At 36.4% G+C, this 27,933-nt stretch overlaps 1 protein-coding gene across 2 annotated transcripts in view; it reads right to left on the minus strand.

The window, feature by feature from the left end:
• The window catches only part of NEBL (nebulette), a 231,978-nt gene that overhangs the window by 39,216 nt on the left and 164,829 nt on the right, over window positions 1-27,933 (minus strand). Inside the window, exons 6-16 of one of the 2 annotated variants that reach the window (XM_072327239.1) lie at window positions 25,665-25,766; window positions 23,891-23,992; window positions 17,098-17,205; window positions 15,497-15,604; window positions 10,422-10,529; window positions 9,870-9,980; window positions 7,317-7,427; window positions 4,806-4,916; window positions 4,054-4,164; window positions 3,634-3,744; window positions 3,076-3,180 (exon numbers count right to left, since the gene is read on the minus strand). The exons of the other annotated variant lie outside the window; for it this stretch is intronic. Of the exons in view, the coding sequence (XP_072183340.1) occupies window positions 3,076-3,180; window positions 3,634-3,744; window positions 4,054-4,164; window positions 4,806-4,916; window positions 7,317-7,427; window positions 9,870-9,980; window positions 10,422-10,529; window positions 15,497-15,604; window positions 17,098-17,205; window positions 23,891-23,992; window positions 25,665-25,766 (1,188 nt within the window). The remainder of the gene's footprint in view (window positions 1-3,075; window positions 3,181-3,633; window positions 3,745-4,053; window positions 4,165-4,805; window positions 4,917-7,316; window positions 7,428-9,869; window positions 9,981-10,421; window positions 10,530-15,496; window positions 15,605-17,097; window positions 17,206-23,890; window positions 23,993-25,664; window positions 25,767-27,933) is intronic. 2 annotated transcript variants of the gene reach the window in all.

Consider the following 27,933-nt stretch of genomic DNA (forward strand, 5'->3'; position numbering starts at 1 on the left):
CAGTCCAGGGAGTGGCAACATGCAAATTCTTCACTGAAGGGAAATTATTCAAGACATAGCCCTCAGAAGGTAAAGCAATATGCACTGTCTTTTGGGATAAGAAATCAATGATCCTTCCAGATTTCCCAGAACCTAGACGAACCATTAACTCTGACTTCAACATCGTGGTGTCATCTCAGCTGAAGGCTTGCAGTTCCAGAGTTGGACCAGAGAGGAAGACAACCTTCCTCTTGCAACTCATTAATGTAAGACCCCATACCAGCTTGAAGACTGTAGAGTACATTGCCAATTTTTGCTGCACTGTCCTACCACACCCACTATATAGCCCAGATTTGGTGTCTTCTGACTTCCAACTCTTCAGGCTGCATAAGCAATGTTTTCCTAGCAACTATGCCATCAGAGCAGATGTGAAATAGTGGGTCACCTCCATTGGTGCGCATTTCTCCAAGCTTGGTATCTCTTGCTCATCACTCGTCAAAACGCATAGCTAATGATGGTGACTATGATGAAAAATCGTGTTTTGTAGCTAAGAATTTACACAAATAGTGTGATTGCGCTCTTTGTATCTGTTGCAGTTTCCGTTAAAATAAACGGGAGGCATTACTTTCAGAGTGACCTATGAGAAATTCTCCTCCTTATTGCAACTGTTTAAGTGAAGTATAAAATAAAAGCACATCAGTAGAATCAGTCATTCAGAGTTACTGAAGGAGACAGTAAATAACTGCTCCACAAATTCCAAATGTGGATATAATTTAAATAACCATTAAGCACCAGTTCAGACAGAAAAACTCCTGAAGTTTTATTTTTATTTCAGCATTTGTCATCACAGATGTTACCCTTCCAGTAAGTATTTCCAGACTAGCAGTTTAAAAACAAGTCTGGTCCTGGAGTTTGTAAAATAAATCTTTACCATTTAGTGTTTCTACTTTTCATGAACCAAGGTTCATTTTTACTACTTTTAAAATTTTACTTCTCTCAAACATTAACGAATGAAATATTCTTGCCATCAACTAGGGTGACCAGTACTGGTGAGTATTCTAGCGGAGAATTATGTAAATATATAAGTACATTTTCAAATACTCAGAAAACCTTTAGCAATTAAGAATTTTCTTTTACGACATAAGAACAAAATCAGTTTACGAAGAAGAACTTGAAACATATTTTGCGCATGCACATCAATACAAGGTATAAAGACTGAAATAGTGGACTAAAGTGAAGTACAATTTTCTCCCCTACCAAGGAGGCAGTAGTACAAAATATCAGAGTAAGATAATTTTTCTATGGAAGAGAATACTGAATAGTAAAAATCCTATTGTAAATAATCTGCCAAATGAGCTAGTGAGCTATAAGCAGCACTGATCTTATCTGTAGAGATAGCCACCTTCTTTTGTCCCATAAGACAGGAAAATACTTGAGACAAAATCCAGAAATCAGAAGCCAATTAAGTGTCATTAACATCTTCTGCATAGAGTCCTTTCCTTAAGTTAGTAAAATCTTACCTTTATAATCTAATTTGTCCAAAAATGCAGAAATATTAGAATGAAGAAAAAGAAAATAAATTCTCACTTCAGTCTCACTTATGAACAGCTTTCTTACATTTGGAAGATCCACTTCAGGTACACAGAAATGGTTATCACAGCATAACCTCAAAGACTTAATGCTTTTATTTCATGTTATGTAGTACACTAACAAAGAGGATTGTCACTCTTGGCAGACTAGCCCTACATGGCTGCAATGAGTTCAGATACATTAATGTTTGTCAAGGCTTAGTTAAGCAGTGCAGGGTTTTTAAATGTCTGTCATCTGTCTGTTAGTGAGCCCATCCTGCTTAGATCTGCTGACCTATTTGAGGACTCGATCAAGAGCTATCAAACACTGGAGCAGCGAGGAAAGCAGATCAGTAGGGGCTAGCTAGGATCCCCTCCATTACATGGAGCATTGGTTTAGGATGCCAGCAACAGCAGATACAGAGCTAATCACCTTCACAACATGCAGCTAAGCGCCATTCAAAACCAAGAGGCAACAGGCTACAAGAAGCAAAACTTGGGTTAGGGGGCCTGTCAGCAGTTTATATTCGGAAGATGTAGCTTTGAGCTGTTCTCATCTGAGGGAAAGAGACAATACCTGATGGCTGGAAGAAATTAAAGGAGAAGTTGAGCAGCCCAGAACACCCTCATAGTCTTCTCTCCTCTCCCTGCAGGCTTTTAATTCCCTAAGGATGCCACAGTGATACATGATAGCACCAGGAAATTGCCTCTGAGGGAAACTAATAGACCTTGTAGTGGTGAAGCTGAGAGTAGCTCTAAAGAATTACATCTGTGTCAGGTAACACCAAATACTGGAGTGACTTATATGCCTCCCCCTCAAATCATTGGCTTTGTATTATTTAGTTTGCCAGAAAAACAGACATTAACTAGAAAGCCTTTGGCTCTGAAGGCTAAATTTACCCTACATCTTTTCTTCAGTTATATTAAAAGCAAAGCCAGAATTACTAACAGCAGAGTTAATGGTCCCAAGGAAGAAATGGAACTGAACACAACAATCACAAACGGAACAAACTTTGAAATCTAAGTTCATAATTTATATCTAAGGATAAATTGAAACTTAAACCTAGCATAAAAAACTTAAAAAATGTAACCAGTGTATCATAAAATCATTAGACATATATTTATGAAACTTGCTCTGTTCTAATTTTATACCAGAATGCTAGTGTTCCGTACACATGATAGGAAAGAGATGAAAAGCCCTATGTGCATAGTAAGAAGCCGTAGTTATTTTGTCCATTTAAATAAAATACTTCCTGGGGCTTGGTGGAAAAAGAGAATAAATCTTTCAAAAATATTTGTGGCTTGGCAAGGCATTATAAGTGCTTTAGCAATTCAAAATAAGTATCACACCTAGAAAAACTTGTTATTTTTTTTATTGAAAGAAATGAGTGATACAGAATTTGCCGGGAAAATAATGGAAATGGATCAAAGGATATTTACTCATAACTTCCCAATTTCATGCTAAGGCACAAGGGAGACTAAGCAGAAAATATGTGAAAATATGCAAGAGAGAAGCACTGTTACTCACTGAACTGATGTTTTTCTGAGTACTTTTGATCCTCTCCATTTCTGGAGTGTCTGGGACAGCAGAATAGTTACAGAGCATCTTCTCTGCTTCATCTTTGTACATTTTCTGAAAAATCATTTTCAAATATCTATTCTATGTTTTGTTAGGGTTTAGAATATACAATCTGCAACAAAAAATGCTTATTGCTGACAAGTGTCAACAGCCATTTACAGTACTTATTTCAACATCTTTCCTCCATGATATTCCTATCATTGTGGGACCATTACATCCCCATCTATGTGGAGCACCTGACAGTGAAAAGAACAAATGTAAGTATATATTTTTTCTTCCCATTAGGTAATGCAAAAAGATCTGCAAGTAGATGTAAAACTTCAAGATGACTTACATGGTGTGACAGGCCTAAATACAAATATGAATGAGGCAGGAAGAATTTTTTCTACATGTAATTCCATATGGGTCTGAAAGCCTCTACAGAGATAGAGAAGTATTCTGAGCAATGCACTTCTGGCACTCATCGTCACACAAAAATTAAAAAATTAGCCTCTGAACTACGCCTACCTGGCTTGCTATTTCTGAAGCTCTTTTGACCCGTTGTATTTCAGGTGTAAATGGACCAACTTGCATCCCTTTTCCTATAATTTCAGTCTCCAGATCTTTTCTATATTCTTTCTGCAAAATAAAATAAATAAAGATTAAGTATAAATAATGTACATTTGAGTAAAATAGAGTGAACTGGAATAAAATTAAATAAAAACATATCCCTGAGTATGCAGTGTAACTAATTCCATGGTTATTTGCACATATTGTCTTCAAAGCTATACAGATATCACTGATTAGCCTTCAAAAGAGCTGCTTCAATTTCTGTAATCCGATTTTTCTTTTTCCTTTTTTATTCTTTAAACTGTGCACTGCTTATTCCTTCTAGCACAAGTGTTTCTAACTTCAAAAGTAATCTTAATAGATCCAATCTGTACTCACCTGGCTTACAATTTCAGAAGCTTTCTTTGCTCTCTGTATATCAGGGGTATCCATGCCCACTTCCATTCCCTTTCCTTTAATTTCATTCTCCAAGTCTTTCTTATATTCTTTCTGAAATTAATATTATTAGCATTACTCACATGTCCAGCAATCAAATCCTTACATTTTTCCTCTGTTCAATTCCACTGAGCATTATCCATAAAGGATCAAACAACTTTTGGTTCAACAGTAATATCTTTGTAGGACCTACATACAATACAACTATACTATAGCTATGTCAGGTTAAATAGTTCTTTTAACAGACTGCTTTCTTCAAATTTGACAGTATTCTACACTTATCTGCCTTTCCAACTTCGACAGCCACAACCAGAGGAATATGTTGACAGGAATTTTTACCCCTCACCAGTCCTGTGTGAGACTCACACCACAAGGCTTTTAGTGTGCCTCTAGCTGTGTTTATCGTTTAGTCCTACCTAAACCAGCAGCTGCTATCTAGACCTAAAAGTAGGAGGGCCTGCAGCTACTGAACACAGTCAAGGCTAGGCATGGTTAAGGTTCAAAATTCTGGGAACATTTAGGTTTCCCCATTATGGACTACAACATTTTCAGACTCCATTGAGCTTAACAGTCTAGGTCTTTAGTGAATCTGTCATATATATGCCTACCATCTGGATTATTTATCATGCAGAACTCTCAACAACAGTAATTTGCATTATGTCAAAGGCAAAGCTCGCACCAGATATGATACTTACAATGCTTGCAATTTCAGAAGCTTTCTTGGCTCGTCTTATCTCAGGAGTATCTGGACCAACTTGCATGCCCTTCCCTTTAATTTCAGTTTCCAAGTCTTTCTTGTATTGTTTCTGTAAGATAAAACCTTATACATTAGGTTTACAATAGTCAGAAAGTTTCAAGTTTTAACGTGAGTTAAACATTTTAACACAAGAGTCAATTTAAGGGTTACAATTGCAACTCAATCAAAAATCTTAACTAGAAGGTTAAAACTCTCAGGAGTCTTGGCAAGATTTTGACAGGAAAACACATAAAAACCTAGAAGATAAAAACTTTAGGAGATATTCACTGAATATACAAAACTCCACTGCTGAATTTGGGAGGGAGCTGGTGGAATCAGCCCATACAGATTGCTGTAATTATCTTCTAAAATAAAGAGGCAGTTTAGCTCAGCAAAACCTACTGTAATAAGCTGATACTTGATGCCATACTAATTGAAACACATTTCACTTTTAAGAAAATATTTTATTTATAAAGACAACATGCTAAAAATTTAATACTGTAGAGAACTGTTTCCATTGAACTTTCAGAACAAGATGTTGCAATTTATTCATTTAATACATATCTTTCCTGAACCACAGCCATTAGACCAGTGGCTGTACTCATCCATGATTTCTGCTTTCTCTCCACAACATAATTTATAAATAAACAATAACCAGGAAACAAAATTAATATTACATCTTCCACTTTTTCAAGAATGGATGTATTTCTTTTTCATCAGTAAATGATATTACAAAGTACTACTGAAATATCACATACAATAATTGTACTTTTTAATACATTACACTTTAAAAAATTAAAAGACTTATCTTTTATGATCCCAGGCACTGCTATCTCTGATACTGTAGTCATAATCATTTTTCTTATTTTAGTTTATTTGCTTATGGAAAGAAGATAACTTTTTGCAAAATAAATACCCATTTCTAATTTTCCTGTTCATTAACTATTTTTAGGTTACATTTTAGTTAGGAGGAAAAAAAATATCATAATTTCAATGCGCTAAACACTGCAAAAAGTAACAAGAGAAAAAATACTTTCAGTTTTCTACCTCTGTCTCACTCTGATGAAGAAATGTGATAAAACTACTCTCTGCTTCCAAAACCAGACTCCAAACTTCCCTTTTTTTGTTGTTGTTTTTTTAAGTTTCAATTAATCAGTGAGAAGACACCATCTCTCACTTCCTCTCTGCTAAAAGTGGAATGGCAAATGCTTCCTACCAGCTTCTGGCTGTGTACAACAAGGAAAAGATAATGCAGGGAGTTACAGCTATGTGTTCCTGCACTTGCTCACACTGGTAAGGTTGGCCCTATGCACAGCAGTATTTCTGGTTATTATGGCTATATCAATATGTGTAAAAAAATACACACATTGAATGCATATAAAATATATAAACATGTAGGGTTCTTGAAAAGTAATGCCGCCTATTTATTTCCATGAAAATTATAATAGATACAAAGAGCACAATTACACTATTTATATAACAGAAAATAAATAAATAAATAAATAAAAATTAAAAAAAAAAATAAATCTGAGCTAAAAACCACAATTTTCCATATAGTAACCACTATACATTTACACCAGCCATGATCAAGAGCTTGCATGTCACACTCATAAAAATCTGCACAGTCATCCAGAATGTGGTTTGTCTTTCATGTCACAGTTGACATTGTGAAATGCACCACTCACTGCCTCACTGTGCTCACATCCACTCTTTGGTTTCCATAAACACTCAGAAAGGATCAATGAATGTCAACAGTTGTAATACTCTCCACATGGAGGAATTCAGTACCACACCTTTGCTTCATACACACTTCCATGTCAGATGCCATTTTGTCAGACTGTCCCTCTGTTGCCATCTGTCACATGGCAACAAAACATAAGGAAATGTTGGTGGGAAGCTTTAACCTCAATTGCCATACCACCAACATTTGCTTCTGACACTGTGGGCCAGCATAATGAAACAGGAGACATTACTTTCAGAGCAGTCCCCCTGTATATGTACAAACATTCACTTTTGGGAAAAAGCATCCAGAAGTAGAACATTTTATCTGGATAAACGTTCTTTCAAAGATGTTCGACAGTCATTACCAATTTCTACCTTTAAACAAGAGAAACAAGTTTCAAAAAACTGGAAACCACTTCCTCTAATTTCCTTTAGAAGTTCATTAATATTCAACTCTTTTTCAATTGCAGTATTAGTGATACTAATTGAACAACTAGATTAGGTTGTTTACCTGTTGGCTCCACTAACAATTTACACTAACCTTTTCATTGCCTGAAAAGAAGAAATATTTGTCTTAAGTTTCTTCCAAACTTTTTCTATATTCTTAAATCAAAACAGAACGAGCCTTAGTTTAAGTTGTTACATATTTCAATGTAGATTATGTTTAAAGAATGGATTATTTTCCATAGAGTATACCATAAAGAGTGAACTTTCTCTGGCATCAATAATCTCGACCAGCATAACGTACCTCATTTAGTATCTGAGCCGCGTTTTTAACTCTAATCAAATCTGGCGTATCTTCAAACACTGTCATTCCTTTTCCTTTCATCCATTCTTCCAAATCTTTTCTATACTCTTTCTAAGGATTTAAAGAGAGATTTTTCCAGTTAATATTGTGTGCAAGATCTTGAAAAGAAATGCCATGTATTAAATGTCTGAAGAGCCTCTTTGAAATACCCATAAAATATGAATTATCTGAAAGTTTCAAAGTTAAAATAGAATTAAAAATTATCAAATCAAAAGCTACAAAGTTGCAAAAGTAAGAAGGTTTTAATATAGCCATTCATTTTCCTGTTGTGCTCTTGAAAAACAGTCTTCTCCTATACAATTCTACATTAATTGCAGTAGCATTTGCTTATACACAGACTACTATCTGCTGTGCTGCCGCTCTTACCTCCTTTTCACTAATGGATTTACAATCAGGATGGATTCCCTGAGCACTGTATTAGGCAGGACCAGTTACAATGACTGCTTGATAAACCATAATATTCCTGCCATTTCTCCTCTGTTCCCCTTAGACACTTCACTGTTATGATCTACCAACATTTAGGAACCACAGCCTCCAGAGCACTCAAATGTTCACAATAAAATTAAAATCATACTGGAATCTGTCTGTAGACACTTAGTTCCTCTTTTTCTTCCCAACACCTTAAAAGCTGATGCAAGTCCAGTAGAAGTGAAAAATCTTTTACATGTTCTAGGATTTTTAATTGCTCTTTCCACATCCAGGTTTGTTTAGTTTTTTAATGCAAGGCAAATAGAAGTCTGAAGAAAATATTTTTTCCAAAGAATTTGCACACACACAAATTAATACTCTTAAACGTGTATTAACTTTATAGGAAAGAGCACCTTTGCCTCAGCATAAGGTTTCTTACAAACAGAAAGAAATCAGATTGATTATTGAACATGGATATAAAATCTGAAATTTGGTATCTTTCTACATTGGAACACTATTTCCATTTTCTCATATTTTTCAACAGATACACTTTATTCCCTCAGTAATGAGTTGTAAAATCTAAGGAGGTAAGAATTAGAGAACAGCTCAATACATGTACCATTACACAGGGAAGTCAACTGATAGTTTTTGAAGATGTAAACTTACAACACTTCTGCCATTATGCATGTACTATCCACTTCTGCGCACACTTAGCAAGCAGCAAGATTAACTCAATGAAATGCAAGTGTTTGCATTTTTCCCTAGTCAGCAAACACACATGAGAGACATAGGAGAGCTCTGTATGCACAGAATGGTACTGCCCAAGCAAGATCGATTTTGAAACTTGCCTATATGATAGATAAGCTTATCAAAATAAATTATTTATTAGAGAATGAATAATAAGAAAATATGTGAAATAAAAGTCTTTTCCCACAGCACAGACTGGGATAAGCTATTTTAAGAACAGTGCAAGGAACAAGCTTCAAGGGTTTTTCATTCTAGCAACCTCAATTCCATCATACCTCTGAGCTATAGCAAAAGCATCAATTCTTAATACAATAAATATAAACAAGGTACTGCTGGATCCCAAATTCAAAAGAAGTTCTAGGAACTCCAACACTTCTAACTGTGCATTTTAAGTTTATAATTTTCTAATACATTTGCTTCTAAGTTTAGTCAAATACTAAATCTAATGTATAGAATCAACCAAACCAATACTCAAAACCAAACATGAATATAGTTAAGACTGTTTTCAATAATAACATAAAAATTAAAAGACCAACAATACATATATTCTCAGTCACAGAACGAAAAAAACTGATTTGATTCATAATGTCATCCACAACTGAAGAACAATGAGCATACAGAAAATCCACATATTTTAACTAGATTTGCTTATAGCAGATTACGTAATATCAGAGTAACTTTACTCTTCTTAACTTTCACTCATAAGAAATCTAATTGATAATTGTTCCAAATAGATCAGTTAAAAGTGACTTACACTCAGCTCAAGGCATTCACATAACTATAACACACTATCATAAACCTGAAATAATTGATCAAATGGAAAGACTGCTGTCTGGACAGCAACAGAAATCTGCCTTTCAACTATTTCATCTTTCTGGAAAGCAAACACCAAAACCTCTCCAAAATCCCATCAAACAGATGTCTTTTTCAGCATGCCTGGAAGGTCACCAAACTGGGGCTTTTTGGGCCCAGGAGAGGGACAAATTCTAAAATTGAGGCTGTCACAAGGAGTTTCCAGCCAACAATCTATTTTCTATGGAATCATCTGATTTGTTCATTTAACTCTATTTTTCTGGTTCAAGTGTGCTGAACTTTTGTAATTTCCTAACATTAAAACAAACTTCAATAAGTATCAATTCTTATTGCAAGACTATTCAGAATACAAAATGACATGCTACAACTTCTATCCATGGACTCTCTTCTGTACTTAACTATAATATTTAGTGTAAGTGGTTCAGCACTCAGCAGCATGTGCTTAGCACTCAGCAGTGATGCTGCTTATTTCTCATTTACTTCTTAACAAGAACAGGAAAAAAAAAAAAAAGTTAAATCCTCTACCTCCTTCAGAAGATTAGTGACTTGCTTTATATGCAAGAACTCTGGGGTCTTGTCTAAATCCAGTGAGGGCCTTCCCTTAAGACTTTCTTCAAAATCTTTGCGATATATTTTCTGTTGAAGCAAAAACAACAATTAGTGGTACACGCATGTGCAGTTCTAAACATATTTCAGAAAGAGCACTATAAAGTGAGCCAGAAATAAGCTATGTCATTAGTATTCATACCTTGCACCTGATCTCCTAGTAAGGAACTTCCCCCTAACATCCAAACTAAATCTTCCCTCTTTCAACTTAAAACCATTTCAGAGGTCCCTCTGAATGGCATCCCTTCCTTCCTCCGCATCAACCGCACCACTCAGCTTGGTGTCGTCAGCAAACCTGCTGACGGTGCACTCGATTTCATCGTCAGTGTCATTGATAAAGATGTTAAAGAGCGCAGAACTTGGTGTTACTTCAGCCCTATCCTCAGTTTATAAAACTTCTATGATCATCTCATCTATTTTCTTAACATGTGTTAAGAAAATTTTGGACATTCAAACACACATCTTACTAACCTCACTTTGCATCTTTTGAACATCCTTTGAAACTTGGTACATTGGTGTATCCACAAACTCGAGCATTGATTTGCCTTTAGATTTCTCATAATTCTCTCTGTACTTGACCTAGAAAAATGAAAATAAATACTGTTAGCAGCTGAGAGAATGTGAGATCTGATTGCCTGCTACAGTACCCTAGAAATATTTGACTTAAAAAACTCTTACCAAACTAAATCTGTTGGAGAAACAAAGCAGCTAGACAAGGAAACTTTTTCTGGAACCACATATTCCTTTGCTTCCATATGTCAGACTCAAAAATAATGAAGTCTGATAACAGCAGGAGAAAAGAGAATCAACCACCTTTAAATAATTGCATGATTTTTGCTGAGTGACCTGTGGCTGAAAACTTGGCAGCTTTGCAGTGTGATTCCATCATGTATCCATAGAACACAATTACTCTAATAACAAAATCTGCTTCACCAGCCACCACAGATTTGTCTTTCACGCTCCAAAGTACCATTCTGAAACACTTTTGTTTGCACCAGAGGGAGGAAAAAGGAAGCAGAACTGTGGCCTCAGTAGGGTCTAGTCTTACACAGACATTCCTCTCTCAGCTACCAATAGCCGTGAGCTTAGAGCTAGCAGCAAAATCATATTAGCACACATGGCTAAGACACTAACATGCAACTTTAAGCTAACTCATGAAGCAAAGACACTATGCTTAGAAACTTGGAAAAACATCTAAACTATTAATTTAAATATCTTTTATTAAGATGGCACATGTGACTATGGTCAAACACATTATTTATCTCCAACAGTGTTTGATACAGTAGTACTTTCTAACAAGGAAAAAAAGAAAAACAAACAAACAAACCATCAAAAAACAGCTATACATCAAAAAATGATATTCAACATGATTAATGCCATTTTAATTCATCTCTTCAAAAATACTGGTGGCTGAGTTTGAGAAAAGTGTTCAGAATCTCTTCCATTCTCAGACTTCTGCACTAGATTTGAATTCTGGAACTTTCTGTGTGGGCTGCTTCTGATTGACTATGCACTGTACATCACTGCAATTTGTAATGCAGCTTCATGCCTGATATAATCATTGTTAGAATGCTGCATTTTTCTCTTTCCAAGATTTATTTATGATCATGTATACCTGACTTTGAAGTACTGCATTTTCTTTGTGATGGATTTGCTAAGCTGTATCCAGGGTGAGGTTATAGCTTTTGTTTTGCTTAAATCATTTCTTACACATACATGGAAACAAACAAACAAACAAAAAAATCCAGAAATGTTATCACAGGAAAAAAAAAAAAAAAAAAAGAAAAAAAAAAAAGCCAAGTAGAAGGCTTACAATTTAAATACCTGATGATAGTGAAAGAAAGAGAGGATAATATAAAAAATTTTTCTAAATTCCTAGAGAAAATGCTTGTCCTGTCTATACAGAAGTGGAATTTTATGTTAGCTAGAAAATAACCATTATGTTTTACATTTGTCATGGTAAAGTGCCAAGGATATGATGGTCTGTGTTTGCCTCCTAGTGGAAATAATTATAAATGTCACAAAACAAAACTGCTTCTTTAGTGGGAAAAAAAAAAAATGAAAATTACCACCACCTACAGATTCTGACTTCACACCTTTATTCCATTCCTCAATTAACTGAACTAATTTTTAAAAGTCTATATGACCAAATGAGATAAATTGCACAACTTTTTGATACACTGAACTAAAGACACCAGATTTGGATTCTGAAGTCTATTTAGCCACTCCGCTCCAGAAAATTCAATGCAGTAAGTTCAATTTTTTAGGCTGTAGTTCATTACCACGTTAAGGTTTCTACAACATGGAAAAATTTTGAAGTTACAAAACAATAAACTAACCGTAGTTACATCAAAGTTTTATCTGATGTATCTCCATAGTTTATGTCAAAACAAATTACACATATACCATGTGAAGGGAAAGTCCCTCCTAGTGAACTCTCTCACCAAATTCTTGCACATAATATGAATCCAGTCTGTCAAAATTATAATGTGTGTAGCTCTAAAAGTAATGCCTTCTTTTTATTCATGAAAACTATAACAGATACTAAGAGCACAATAGCACTATTGATCAAGAAAATTATCAACTATTAAACACTATTTTTCAACACAGTCACCACCATTAGCTATGCATTTTTACCAGCAGTGGCCTGCATGACACACTCCTAAAAATCTGTATGGCTATGGCTATGGCTACCCAGAATGTGGCTTGTCTTTCTCATTGCTGTTGTCACTGCTGAAACATGCCACCCAGCACCTCGCTGTGCTCACATCCACAAGTATTCAGCAAGCATCAAGGAATGTCAATGAGTGCAACTTTTTCTGCACGGAGGAATTCAATTTTATTCTGTTGCTTCCACGTCAGACACTGTCCCGTCAGATTTCTTCTCTGTTGCCATCTGTCACATGGCAACAAAATCCAATGAAACATTGGTGGGAAGGTTTCCCCTCTACTGCCATTACACCAACATTTGCCTCTGGCATTGAGGGTCAATGTAATAAAGTAGGAGGCATTATTTTCAGAGCAGCCTTTCTGTTTTGGCTCACATATGTCCATCTTGCTTTTCTATGAATTGTTGACATTGCTGCCATAGAAGCTCACTTGAAAAATAGCTTTGCATTTGTATCCTAGTACATTTATTACAAAAAGTCATGCAGACTTTCTTTTATATTCTAGGTCAATTGGCAAATTAGCTCAATTAACCATATTAATTTATCAGTTCAATTAATTATACAAGTTACAACATATCACATGATGGTAGATATGACTATGTCAAGCAAAAGATGAGAAGTAGAATAATGCTCAGGGAAGAAAGAAAAAAGCAGATCTGTGTTATCAGTAAGAAGCTCTATATTTCATGGTCAGAAGTAAAAGATGACCATGCAATGAGTCCTTGGAAATCAATGAATGGCATAGTCTCTTTCACATTGTGGGAAAAGACTTAAACAAAGATTTGGTACGTGCTATTGAGAGACAGGGAGAACACAAAGAAGGTATTCGAGAAGCATGGAGAAAGGCAGGAGAGATGACAGAGGGAGGTCAAATCTGAGAAGGATTTTGAAAATGGGATTTCTGTGGAAGACAAATAGCTAGTAGAGACCCTAAGAATTGACAAAGCATTCTTCTTCCTGCTCATAGCAAGAAAAAATATCCACCAGCATCTGGACAACGCAAAAATCAGAGACACGGTATTTAAGGAGTCATAAGAAAAGGGCATACACAATATAAATCCTTGGTCATATAAACAAATGCATTTTGGAAGAAGTAAGCAGCCTTACTTCTTGCAAAGGGAAGTCCAGGATTCTACATTTCATTAAAGATGACAATTTGATGATATTCACTCTGAGGATATTCATTCAATCAGTAAAAAAATGCCAGTCTCACATGACACTGAAGGAAAGTAGAATCAAGCCAAAACACAAAGAAGTATACAGAAAGTGAAAACTGTGAACTTATTTATAATGCATGTTAAAAAAATAATAAATAAATAAATAAAGAATAATACTGGCTTCACACATTAGAATGACACAGACAAAAAGCAATTAACTAAAAAGAAACATGAAAATCAAGTATAGATGGTAAGGCTGAATTATTCTGATTGTTTTAGACATAAGCTTCTCCAAGCAGACACTGACTCAGAAGTCATTATGCTACTCATGTTCATTAACGCTGACCCTTTCCCTGTGAAGCTCTCACCTCCTGCCAACAGTGAGTAATCCTCCTTCCCTACACCACCCACTCACCCATCTCCACAGAAGCGCTGTTGTTTCTGGAGTGAAAAAGACAAATGCAGCTTATCAGCCTCCAAGCACTACACATGTAGCATAGGTGCTCTTGGAGTGGGAGAGAAGCTTCAGCACTGCACAGAAGCCATGAGTTTCCTGCCTCTTCCTCTCTGTTTCATGAGACCCCATCTGGAGCACTGCATCCAGGCCTGGGGACCTCAGCACAATAAAGATGTGGAGCTGTTGGAGTGGGTCCAGTGGAGGGCCACTTAGATGGTCAGAGGTCTGGAGCACCTCTCCTATAAGGGTTCTTCAGCACAAAAAGAGAGTTTGGGGATGCCATACTGTGGCCTTCCAGTACCTAAACAGAGCCTACAGGAAAGTGGAGAGGAAGTATTTATCAGGGAGTGTAGTAATAGGACAAGGAGGAATGGCTTTACACTAAAAGAGAGCAGACTTAGGTTAGATGTTAGGAGGAAATTCTTTACTTGGAGGGTGGTGAGGCCCTGACAAAGGCTGACCAGAGAAGCTGTGGGCACACTATCCCTGAAGACATTCAAAGCCGGGTTGGATGGTGCCCTGAGTAGCCTGTTCTATACGTAGTAACCCTGACCATGGCAGGATGTTGGAACTAGATGGCCTTTAAGCTTCCTTCCTACTCAAGCCGCCCTATGATTCTATGACTCTATTTCAACCCCATCGTCAGTATCTTATGTCCAAGCACCAGCCCCACAGAGGGGCACTGTCTTGTTATCTAGAAGGACGGAGTTTTGTGGCTATTACTTGATCCAGCATAGGAGGCTTCAGACATTTAGGAGGGAAAAAAAAAAAAAAAAAAGGCTTAAGCAGAGAAGCTCTAAGGGAAACTAAACACTTAATGGACTACTTATGGCGAAGCTCCAAATATTAAACTAACATAATTGCCACTTCTGTAATGAGACCTGCAGATGAAGGCAATGTTAAGATCTTAGACAAGGTAAGATTTGCACAGAAAGAAATATCTTAGATCAACAAAGAAAAAAATGTGGAAGATTTTGGACATGTAAGAAGAAACAGAAGCAACAAGTAACAGAAGACTGTGTGATTCTTACCCAGTATTCTAGTTGTTTTCATAAATGAGCCTCTCTCCCTAAAAGTTCTTTCTTCACTTACATCCCCCAGCTACTACAGTTACAACACTACATATGAGATCATGATGGTAGTGGCAAAAAAAAATATGTATTTTACAAATATAATATTCCTTGCTATCTATACAAATATTTGATACATGTATACATATATATAGATTTTTTTTTTCAGATCATCATTATAAAAGCAACTTACATCACTATGCATTTTGCTGATATTTAAAGCGTGGTTTAAATACAGAAGATTTGGTAGATCAGAGGCTGGATCATGCAGACTTTCCTTATAATCCTTCTTGTAATTCACCTGCAGAAAGAATTCAGGCAAGGTAAAATAAAGATTAACAACATAAGTAACAGCTAAAACTGCGGGGGGTCTTAAAGCATTAAGCACTTGCCTGAACAATCTATATGAGACACTAGATGGTGCTCTTTAACTATTATTTTGGGAACTAAGAAAAAAGAAAATCATTAACGGATTCATTCCACTTGGGAATTACTCAAAGCTTTACTCAAAAAAAAGACATAACAAAAATCATAAAGTCATACTTTGCGTGATATTTGAGACTACATAAGATTTTTGTTGTTGTTGTTTATTCAAAATAATTCTGCAAAAAAGTTATAAAATGTGCATTTTCCTCAATGCTTTGTGTTTATTCTTTTGAAATGTTGCTGAATATTGTTCTCTCCTGATTCAAATATTACACTTACTGCCAAAATTAAAACAGCCTACATAAAACAGATAAAGGGAAATGCTCCAGGACATTTGATTTAATACATACTGTTTTCAGCAAAGATAAGAAATATAATTATCTATGGCAAAAGTCACTTAATGAAGTAGCACAAGATAACTTCCTATCAGCCTATAGTAGGATTTTCCATACTTTTGATATCTAGTCACTCATCCTTACAGGTAGAATACTATCTAGCTTGGCTGTCTTAGATGATAAAACTCTCAAGTCAATACCTTCAGTCAACTTCTCACATATATCATGCTCTTCACTGAGCTAGACAACCTTCAAATCAACAATACTGAATTTACATATATTTTATAATAATAAGTACTCTAACAATTATTATTTTTAATTTTTTTTTACCAAACATTTAGATTTTGGAAACAATTACTCTGTTGAGCCCTTTCTAAAGCCAGCCTCCCCCATTTCCTTTGAGTGGTGCCCCATGCTTTGGAAACAACATGCTACAAAAGTAAAGGTTGTCTTTAGGCTATAGGGGATCGCACCCTCAAAGAAGAGCTCACATTCTTAGCATTGGACACACTGTTAAATATATCATCCCGATATCATTATCACATGATAAAGTCTGACTCCAGCAGCAGCACCCATACAGAATCTCAGAAACAGTTTACTCAAATAAAGATCAGAAGATCACAGATATGATGAAATCTGAGAGAGACGTGCAAATCTAAGCAACTCATGCTAATCCCCTCCTACACCCACTGGAGAGAAGGTGGTAATTCTCTCCTTCTAAAGACTGGTCAGATGGTTTTCCCTCTACACTGGTATTTGTCTTTCCTCAGTACAAGAGAACTGAGTACATTAGTTCAGAGTGAAACACAAAGTTAAAGGAGCAAAGTGAGATGAATCTTACTATGAAAAACTCTGCAGAGCCTTGGAGAAGGGTTTTGTAAGGAGAGGAATAAACAGATAATATGCTGTACCTGCTACACAGACACATTTTACAGAAGAAATTTAAGCTCATAGTAGTAACTTGTAAAATGGAAACTTCTGGTACATTTCTGGTGATGTAAACACATGTAAAATACAAAGCAAATTTACTTACATCACTTGCCAAGGTGGATGCAATCTGTGCTTGCTTGAAGGAAGCACTGTCAAGGGGATTGTACTGGTGGCTCCTCATTTCTTTTTTGAACTGCTCTTTGTATTTCACCTTCCACCATGAAAAGAAAAAATAAAAATGTTTGATATTAACATTTGGAATTAAAGAAGACAGAGAATTCAGGCTACAAACAAGCTTATTAAACTCAATTGCCTTTTCCATTAATCCATACACATTGAACATATTTAAAGAAGCTCAGTGTAGCCACACCTCTAACTGTCCCATGCTGGTTTTAAGTAAATTTCATGCATCTGAATTTTACTGAAATTTAAAAAAAGAAACAAAATAAAGATTGTCATGTGTGATTGTTGCTGCTGAAGGATTTACAAAGGGAAAGAAAAACGAAACCATATGTCTTGGACAATCAAATAAACCAGAACTGCTTGACTAGCAATAGTAATCTAATCACTGAGAATTATTCAATTTATAATTAACATCCAATTTTTTGGATGTTCTCAACATAAAAATTATAATTGTCACACTTGTGAAATAAACCATTTGTTGCAAAATTTTCAACCATTTCAAGCTACTGTAAACAAAAGGTAGGAAGTCAGAATAGAACTTTCCATGAGAGCCCCAGGAATCTCTCTGTAATACAGTCCCTTTGCAAGGAGAATGCTCACCTCTGCTTGCTATCACTCTTACCCTCTTTAATTTTTGTTAAAAGGAAAATGAGGAACAATAAGACATGTAAGGGGGAAATGATGAGCTGTTGAGGTAATGGTAGCATGTAAAATGTAAATAAAATACAATAATTACACAAAACGTTCAGAAAAAAATGAATTTAGAATCAGAAAAAAAAAAAAAAAAGAAAAAAAAAAAAAAAGAAACTGAACAAACAGTAAATCTCAGTCATTTTCCTTCCTTGTTGTATACGATCACCAAACATCTGGAGCCTGCACACATGCCTTGCTGCTTTCTAACAGCTGGGTATAATGGAGGATAAAAAGTTGACTCTGAATTATGCTGCTTTCATGAATGTTAGTCTGACACCTGATATTTGAGCTTATGCAACATCCATTATAATTTGCCATGTTCTGCTTTAAATAAACATGTAGTTCTTTCCTTATTCCTTTTTTCTCCATTCCCCATGAACATCTGATAGAGGCTAAACCACCTTAAACAATCTCCTTCAAAAATTATTTTTTTTCTCAGCTTCAGTTGTGGGTAGAATTTTCTGTTTCCTTTTCAGCTCTTCTTTTAGTCAAAAAAGTCTCAACATGGTTTAGCTTAGATATTTTCATTCCATTTAGCTACTGTGCCTGATATTTCATTAATCGGGATAACAAGAAACCAAAACAAAAGCCACTGAGCAGATATTAGCCTATCTGTTCAAGAACACATTGTGGTTCCAATACTTGTGCAAATTCCAAAAATTGTGCAAATATTGTTCCAATTCTTTGTGCAAAGAAAGGAAATTCTACATTTAACTTTCGAAGAGAAACTTTATCTGAACACAGGATGAACTTCCTTCATAATCTTTCACACTACCTCCAGAAAGGAATACCTATGGCTTTCTGGTAGATTCATCTGGTTCACATTGTTCAATATTTGCCTTGGCTTTGGATCAATTGCAAAAGCAAATATCTGAATATAAAGATCCCGCCTTTGTCAAAGGCAAATCCATACTCCGTATATGAACCAAAGGACTAAACTGGAGAGCTTTTTCTCTTTTCTGAGATGTATCCAGAACTCATCTTCTAATAAAAATCAGACAGTGCTAGAATATCTGACTCAGAAAGCCTCTGAAAACAGGGATCAAGTCAGTACTATGAGCACAACTCTCCTTTACCCAACACACATTGTAAGTACATTGTGTTAAGGCTGTTTTCTTAAGGCTGTTTTGCACAATCAGCAAACAGCCTCAGACTGCGCATGCAGCCTGAATGCACAATGTAGTCCTTGGTACACTTATCAAGTGTGAAAAAAACCAGTGCCAAAGGGACCTCTCCTCACATCTGGCTTGCAGTCTTCCAGCTGCAACTATTTGATGTCATTTTTTAAATATAAATATATATTTTAACAATAAGCATCAATCTTGAGATATCAACAATGAATCCTTGTGTCACTTCAGATCATATCATTGCCACAGAAAGAAGGAGGGATACCCAATGCACCCCAGACCAAGCATCTCGGTGCCAATGCACAGAAGGCTCACTTATGTGAGGAGAATGCCAACCCATGCAACCACAGTGCATTTCTGCAAGTGAGGGCTGCTCCAGCACCTCCCAGTCCTGCTGCCTTGTATGGCTGCACTGCTTATTACCTTTGCTCCCCTCTCCAACACCACCAAACGTCGCTCTGGGACAAAATGGAGGCAGCACAATAATATCAGATGACCCTGACAGTATCTCAAGAGCACTTCCAACAGTAATTTAACTCTGACTTGTCACAGGGGATTCATCTCATTGAAAGCTACACACGCACATTCCTTTTTTTTTTTTTTCTTTCCTTTTCTCTTAGATCAGTGTTTTCTATTTCCCTCTTCCTTTTGAAAGAAATGACAGGGCAGGGAACATGTGGGAGAAGGGAGAGGGAGGAGAGAAGCAATGAGTAAGTGCGAGGGGAGCAGCTTGCATGGTGTTTTAGCTTCATTTTGAACAGGAGAAAGTTAATGAATGCAGTTTAGAGGGAAAAAAACATGCCCGAGAGAAAGGGTTCCAATTAAAAACAAGAAAGAAAAACACTTTGTCAGTGATTTCTAAAACATCTGTAGGGGGGTTCTGACCAACTTTGTAACCTGGTGGAACAGCAAATAAAAACGTGGGAGTAGAAATGACAGCTGTTTGTGGAACCTTATCTACAAATTTCATCATTAAGCAAAAGCTTACTTTAATAAGGTTTTAAAATGATGGTTGATTATCGACCTCCTTAATTAAAGTCTTGAGTTTGTTTCCTTTTCTTTTAGTAAGGGTTAATTTAAAAGAAATGTCTGGGAGCTGCTTTCTAATCGTTGCTAAAGAATCAACAGATTTTGCAGGCTTTTAGCACAACAACATGCCTGAAGATCCCAACTGGAATTAAATAAATCCTGGATAAACAAACTTCTCATTGGCCTTGCACAAAGCCTATAAAAGTCAGAACTGCAGCTGGACAGAACGGTGTCTTTTGAAGCTTTGCAGCAACATTCCTAAATCAAAATCTGTAGTTCAAAGCTGTTCACACAGGGAGTGTTCAGTTTCAGAAGTGGGTGACATCACCCACTGTTCAGATTTACAAAGAAACTACAAAAAATTGAATCATTCAACCACTGGGATCCCAGGATGAAGCAGACACTTGCAGCTCAAGTATTTCCTCATGAAAACATGAAAATATATATATATATATATATATATATATATATTTTTTTTTTTTAAAAAAAAAAAAAAAAAGAAAAGAAAAAAAAAGAAAAAAAAAACACTTGTAAAGGACACAGATATTGAAGGAAATGTGATGTAAACAAAGAGCTGTATTAAAATACTGGCAGCTAAAAGCATTAGTGGATCTTAATGCAAAGAAAGACAGAAAATTCTAGTCTGCTGGTAATCTCAGAGAAGATACATTGGGGGGAAAGAAAAATCTACATCTAACAGCTTTATCCTTGAAACAGTGCATCAGAACCAGTAGAAATATGAATGTTCCAAATTATTCATCATAAAACCAATTATTAAGCAACAACAAGGGGAATGCTTCATATCAGCAGCTCTTTGAAAAATCACCTTTAAGAAGACATAAGGAAGAGCTTGTTTCAAAAAGAAATGCAAAAAATAACCCAAATTGTACAAAGTACATTCAGCAAACTGACAAGTTTCAGTTTTCACAAAGGCTAACACAGCTTCTATTTCAAATTTGGTTTCATATCAACAGAAAGAAGTAATGCTGTTGGTAAATATTCTAGTCCTAGGAGCTAGCACTTTTGCTGATGCTGTTGTCAGGACTTTGCTTGTTTGTCTGTTTGTTTGTAAAGAGAAAGAGAAAGGGAAAGTACATTGGTTTGGTACAGCCTTGAGTACCAGTCAAACATTAACACGGTTTTCTTCACTTTGCCTTCCTGCTTGCATTGATCGCTTTCTCCCTTTGTTACACCCACACTGCCTGACCTCTTCTTGCTCCTGTTCTCTATACTCCCTAAATTACCTACCCATATGCATCACATTAAAACATGTTATCATCTTTTCTTCCCATTACATCCATCAGATTTGCCAACTTTGCTAATTCACTGTGAGGGTCAAATAACTAATATTTTTCTGCATGTCATAGCTTATAGATTCGTGCTATTAAGGGAGATTATCAACTTTCAACACAGTTTCTAAAGCTCCCATTTGCTGAGAAAGAAATTAAAATCCTAAAACCCAGAAAGTCTGGAGACAATAAAGACATCACTAAATTTACTATTTTAAAATCTTATAATTGTTACAAGCCTGTTTCATGATCCCTGCATAAAGAAGACTGACAAAGATGACATACATTTAGTGCACTTCCTCTCCTACAGCACAGGTGCATTCTTCATCCTGACCCATCACCCTGCTTCTTGGACACAGGGGTCATCATAATTTTTCTGTGGTTGTACAGGATGCTCTTGATTTATGGCCAGTGTGTCTAAGTGTTATAATGATTCAAATAATATATAAAAACATTAGACAACTCATGGTCACTGCCTTTCCTTCAGAGGAGGTGGGCAATTGCCAAATGCACCTCTCTGCTGCTGAAAGCAGCTTAGTACTTACAGTTTCCATTCTACTCTGCACAGATGGATGGCAGCAGAGTGTCAGGCTGAAGCCCAATCATTTTTAAAAGTGCCAGCCACCGTTTTTAATACTATGTGCCCTATCTCACATATTGAAAGCAGCCACATCAGATATTTAGTTAGAAAGTCCCTTCCAGCTGAACTACTCTACTCTATTCTGTTAATCAGTGTAAGTCTGAGGGGTGGAGAAAGGATGAAAGGATGCAAAAACTGGGGTCCAGGCCCTGTCTGTGTAGTGGTTTGACCACTATGGACTAATAAGAATCATTTTTACAAACAAACAGCAAGCTCCATGTATCAACTGCTCTCTTCGTTTCCTGACACACCCCCTGCACTGTTTGGACCCTCTGAAAAAGTTAAAACTGCACACCAAATAATTCCTTCTGCAGAAGGATCTCGACTATAAGTGGTGCCATCCCTGTCCCTGCCTGTGAAGAGATCATATGATAAAGCTACTACTTTGGCATATACGACACTCATTGTCCAGGAGAAAATGCACTTCTATTAAGACTCAGATACAACATGTGCTCATTAAGTCTGTGATGCAACTGACACAGCACTAGACTTCAGGAAACTATGGTCCAGGCGTTATTTATTTATTGTTTTTCTTGCTGGCCAAAGACTCAGTGGTACTAAGCATAGTGAGATAGCAGAGCTACTGGAAAGGGACCAGCTTTGGTTCCCTTTGTGAGTATAGGCAGCTGCAACCCCACTGCATTCTGAAACAAGTTGTAATGGAGCGTGTGGTCTGCCGTTAGGTGGAAATAACAGATGTCACACACTAAATTTAGACATTAACTCTTTTTAAGAACTGCTAAGGAAAGCACCTGCCTTCCCTAGAAGTCACACCAAAGTCTGAACAGTATAGTGCACAGCACTGGGTCTTCCTAGAAAGCACAGGCTGACTTCCCAGTCTGCATGATACCAAAAACAAAAGACCACTTAAAAGTTAACGACCATCCAGTGTGAAACAAGAAGTCATGCAATAGATATCCAAGGGCAATGTCTGTTAACATCAAAAGCAGCTCAGTCTCTTGTAGACAGACACTACACTGTTCTGCGGCTTGTTCTCTATGACATACTATTCTCATTTTATTCTAGTTCTAGGGAAAACTTTCACCATCTTGCCAAATCAAAAGGAGCTGTTGTACAACACTGATCTGCAGACTGTTCTACTCTACTCCAGTTGTTTGCTTTTGTTCCTATCTCTGGGAAGACTGTAATGGCCTTCTCCAATCAAAGGGAGTAATCCTCCTCACACAAGAGGGCAGAATTTGTTCCTCAGTTTACAAAAGCACTGAGTGTAGCCTGACAGGATTATTAGCAAGGATTATGCAAGGCACTGTTAAAAATTAGAAAAAAATACAAACAAACACGCCAGCTTCTTCTCATAATGTGAAGTTGATATGTAGTAGTAGAAGAGTCACAAAAGGAAAAGGGAATATTTATGTTCAAGTTTTTTTTTTAGTTTTGGATAAAAGTGACTTTTTTTTGTTTTTTGGTTTTTTTTTTGTTTTTTTTTTCTTTGAGGTTAATATCTAACAGAAAGTAGTACATAAAAGCTGCAGTTTCAAGGGGAGGAAAGGCAGGCGGTTTACATGTCAGGCCAAATTCAGATCCCATTACTCACATTAGCAAGTGGTCACACAAAAGACCACAGTTACTTCAGTGGGAGTAAAGTTCTATTCAAATTGAATGAGTAGCAAAATTTGCCTCTAAATTACATACAGTTAATATTTTAGAAATCCTAGATAATATATATAAATATACACCACTTCCACCAAAGAAGAGTTGTAAGAGTCAAAGTTCATTGCATTTTTGCATAAAAATTATATGTTCTGTTTCCTAGGAGTCTTAAATTTACCAGTCATTGCAATAGCATATGAGAGGGGTTTGAGAACATAATCTTCACGCAATTAGAGATAATCATCTAAAAATATAAATATTTTCTTGAATTACTAGGAACGAGATATCTGAATGAAGTCATTGTAAAATGACAGAAAATCCTACCTGGCTTAGAAGTTTAGAAACTCCTTTAGCATGTTCAAAATCTGGTCTTCCAAGTACAGCAGGTTCCTTATTCATCTCTCCCCTTCCTTTTTTGTACTCAGCCTTAAACAAATCAAGAAAATGAAAATGAATCACTATTACATTGTTTGGTTTGATGTTTTTTCAAGAGAAATGTAAGCTTTAAACCTAGTAGAAAATGAAGTCTCATTTAGTGATCTGCATTGCTACTACTCTCAGTAATATTCTAGTCAGTTCAGAAAAACAGCTCTTCTCATGCTTCACCTCATTAAAAACATAACATTTATTTAGTGTAAAACACAACGCACAGCATTCATAAAATTCAACTTTATCCAAATGCATGAGTTAAGCCTGAGAAATGCACTTCTTCCACTGCTCCCAAACAAGGCAGAATGAGTTACAGTGGTTCAGCATTTCTTAAGACATGGTCTGTAGTTTACACAGATTATTTGTAGCAGCTGAAAATAGCCTTGAAACAAAACTAGGCAGAGGGGCAGCTTTTTTGAAATACAGGTCAAATTCCTCTCTTGGTTTTACCGCTGCAATCTCACTGGATGTCAGTAAGGTTGCACTGGTGTAACATGGAAGAATTAGTCCCACGGGGTTGGTGTTATGTGATCTTTCCATCTAAATGGCTGCCCATGCAAACTGCTGTTTTGCTTTGTTTTTTTTCAAAATGCATTAGAAAACGGTAGAGATAAATTTATAGTAGGTGCTTTGGAATACAACAAACTATATGTAAGAGGTTTCTTACATTACTCAGGCTCTATGCATCAGCAAGGAGTCATCTTAACAACAGAGAGAAAGAAAAAATCCAAAGCCACTCTAAGTCAAATGGAGATTTTACAGCAATTTGTAACTGGGCATTGAACATAAGACTTATTAAGAGGTTTTAGTTTTCAGAAAATGCTGAGTGTTCAAAGGTGAATGAATCTCATCTCTCTTAAAGCTGTATTTCCATGAGACAATTCTGTAAAAGAGATGCCTGATTAGCCTCACATAAAACTATTAGCAACTGTTTAAAGTCTTGGTTCAAAATTTATATTTTTATATATATATACATTATGTTACACATATATATATATGTGCATATGTGTGTGTGTGTGTATAAAGCATTATATATACTTATCTATATATATATGCACATATATGTTTATAGAGTCTATATGCATTTGTATAGTCTGTAATAACAAATTAAATAGCATCACACATAACTGCTTCTGCTCCTTGACCTATCCATTAGCAGATATCACAATGGGAGGAACAAGAATTTGAGCGCAGAGCTCAGGGATGAGAGCTGCGTGCGTAAGGGTGCTGCTTGCCAACATGGGCTCTTCTAGGAACAGTGGGAGCTGCATGTCCCTGCCACTGCTGGAGAGGGTGAGAGGAGGAAAAAGGTACCAAGAGGCACACCTCTCCCCTACTAGACTAAAAACAGATCTGCAGGCATGCCAGCATATATCCAATTTTTAGAATGAGTGGAATTGAAACAAAACCAACTTCACTAAACATAATGCTGTCTTTAGTCACCAATTGCAAATGTCAGGCTGTCAACATCAAAGCAAGCAATCCTTAACTTCGTAGCATTCCAGGCAAGTTATTTCCCCCCTTCCAAAGCTCCCTGTCAGATTTGGGGTGCCATGTTTTCTGCTCTTGCTTGGAAAGATGAGAATTTCAGAAGTATTCTGAACAATTTGACTGAAATTGGAATAATAATGTCTAAAAAAAATACAAACAGACTATCAGAAGAACATACATCACTTATTATCTTCGTTATCTCTGTTGCCATCTTTATGTCTGGCCTGTTCAGCACTTCAGTGTATCTGTGGGTATCTTGCACATCCCTCTTATATGACACCTGTCAAGGAGAAAAAGAAAGAAAAATAAATAAATAAAATAAAAATAAAAAAGGAAGAAGAAACAGTTTTGCTTAAAACAAAAAAGTTTCAAGTTTATAAATCATCTTCGAATGACCTATCTGCTCAGCAATCAAAGTCAGAGAAACTCCACCTAACATATGCCAACGCAGACCTGCGTGACAGGAATTATTTAGTAAGACCTACACACAGGTTAACAAGCTGAAGAAGAAATTCAGAATCATAAAATACAATATTAAAATGAAAAATGGTTTCACTTGAAAGCATAGGAGAAAATGAAAGCACTGCAAAGAGCCAAAAATTAGGTTTTATCATTAAATTTCAGAGGAATTGCAAGAGGACAGTATTTTTTTTTTCTGTGCTGTACCCTCCTTTAGTATAAACAAATGCCTCCAGGATATGCAGCCTAGCAGATTGCAGCTACACTGATGACTGTAACTTTAACTGTACCATGGTGAATGGCCCTCTCAGTAACAGCCAGCCATGAGGCTGGGCTGTAATTAAATGACACAACCCCACCATAGCACCTCTTATTCCTTGCAACTTCCTCTACTTTACACAATCATGGGAACAAGAAGGCTGAGTGTTCCAGAATGTGGAGTGCAAGACCGGATCTTTCTATTTGTGCAGAAGCCACTACAGTTATGAACGGGCTCAGAAGACTGGCCAGAATACTAACCCACAGGCAGGAGAGTCCAAGTATTCACTGTTTAGCAAAGCAATCACAGAAGCAGTCTAGACCTCAGAGTTGCTCCAAAGCTCACAGACCACAAGCTATCCTTTTCCTTACTCCAGTCCATAGACTTTTTCCTCTCCCTTGTTTTATAGCACTTGTCAATCCAAGACTATTTCCAAGAGCTGTCTTACTGAATTATTCTGACTGATTTCAAAAATCATCTCTGGTATTCAAAAGTGTCTGTCAAGTTGAAGTTCTAAGCAAAAGTCAGAGATCATAATGTCCACACGAGACATAAAGTATCAAAATAATTCCTGTTGTACTGGACAGCTGCATATTTTCTCTTTTTCTGTTTAACAATGTAACTGACCTCTCAAAACTGTATTTCACCATTAAAAAGTCACAGAACTGTAGGGGCTGGAAGGGACCTCTAGAGATCATCGAGTCCAACCCCAGATTGCATAGGTAGGCATACAGGCAGGTGTTGATTATCTCCAGAGAAGGATAGTCCATGAACATGGGCAGCTCATTCCAGTGCTCTGTCACCCTTACTGTGAAGAAAAGTCCTGAAAGGTTCCCTCAGTTGAAGCTTTATGTACCATAACCAGTTTATCTACCTCCAGTTTCCAGCACACAGTTTTAGTATGGCCACAATGCAACAAATTCACCTGCAAGTCTAGCAATCACCAAGTGCAGCACCCTGTGACAAATTTGTAGAAATGTTATGTAAAAATTTAAAAAAAAAAAAAAAAAAAAAACAACCTTACTTTTTTGGCATATATTTTATAGGCAACAGAAAAGTAATATTGCAACCATATGGCCTCAGCTAAGTAGACAAGCTAAATAGACTTCAAACTGTTGGCTGTTTGCCCACAAATGGATTTTATGATTTTTTAACTTACCATGATTGACAGACAAGTGCAATCAATGATAACATAAATAAACAAATAAGTTGCATGAACGTATCCCACCTATCAATAAAACCAAAACTGTTTCTTCTAGCCTATTACAGCCATTGGAGTTTTGTTTCAGTTAGGCTCCAGTTTTCTCTTTATTTATTTTTAAGAAACCAGAAGTACAGACAAGCATTTGCAATTCAGGGCTTTACATGAATTTAGTTAATTATATGCTGTTCATCCTAATGACCACATGAGGTGAGGTGAAAACCACAGAAGCAGCAGAGACAGGTTTGTGAATAGCACCCTATCATCCATGTAAATTGCAAATTAAAGGCCAGCATATGTGCTCAAAATAGAAATTAGGAATTGAGTGAATTTAACAACAGAGAATTGAGAAAAGCAGTGATAAACTTGAGGAAATGTGGTCACTTACTGCTTCCAAATGACATGATCATACAGTACATGAAATAATAGATTGTGGTTAATTTTAGGGGGAAAAGGGGAGGAAAAAATAAGACAGTGACAGTCCTTTGTATTTCGCCATTTTCAATTATATTAGATGCAAAGCCAATT

Source organism: Excalfactoria chinensis, chromosome 2 (assembly GCF_039878825.1).
Source record: "Excalfactoria chinensis isolate bCotChi1 chromosome 2, bCotChi1.hap2, whole genome shotgun sequence".
Lineage (NCBI taxonomy): Eukaryota > Metazoa > Chordata > Aves > Galliformes > Phasianidae > Excalfactoria > Excalfactoria chinensis.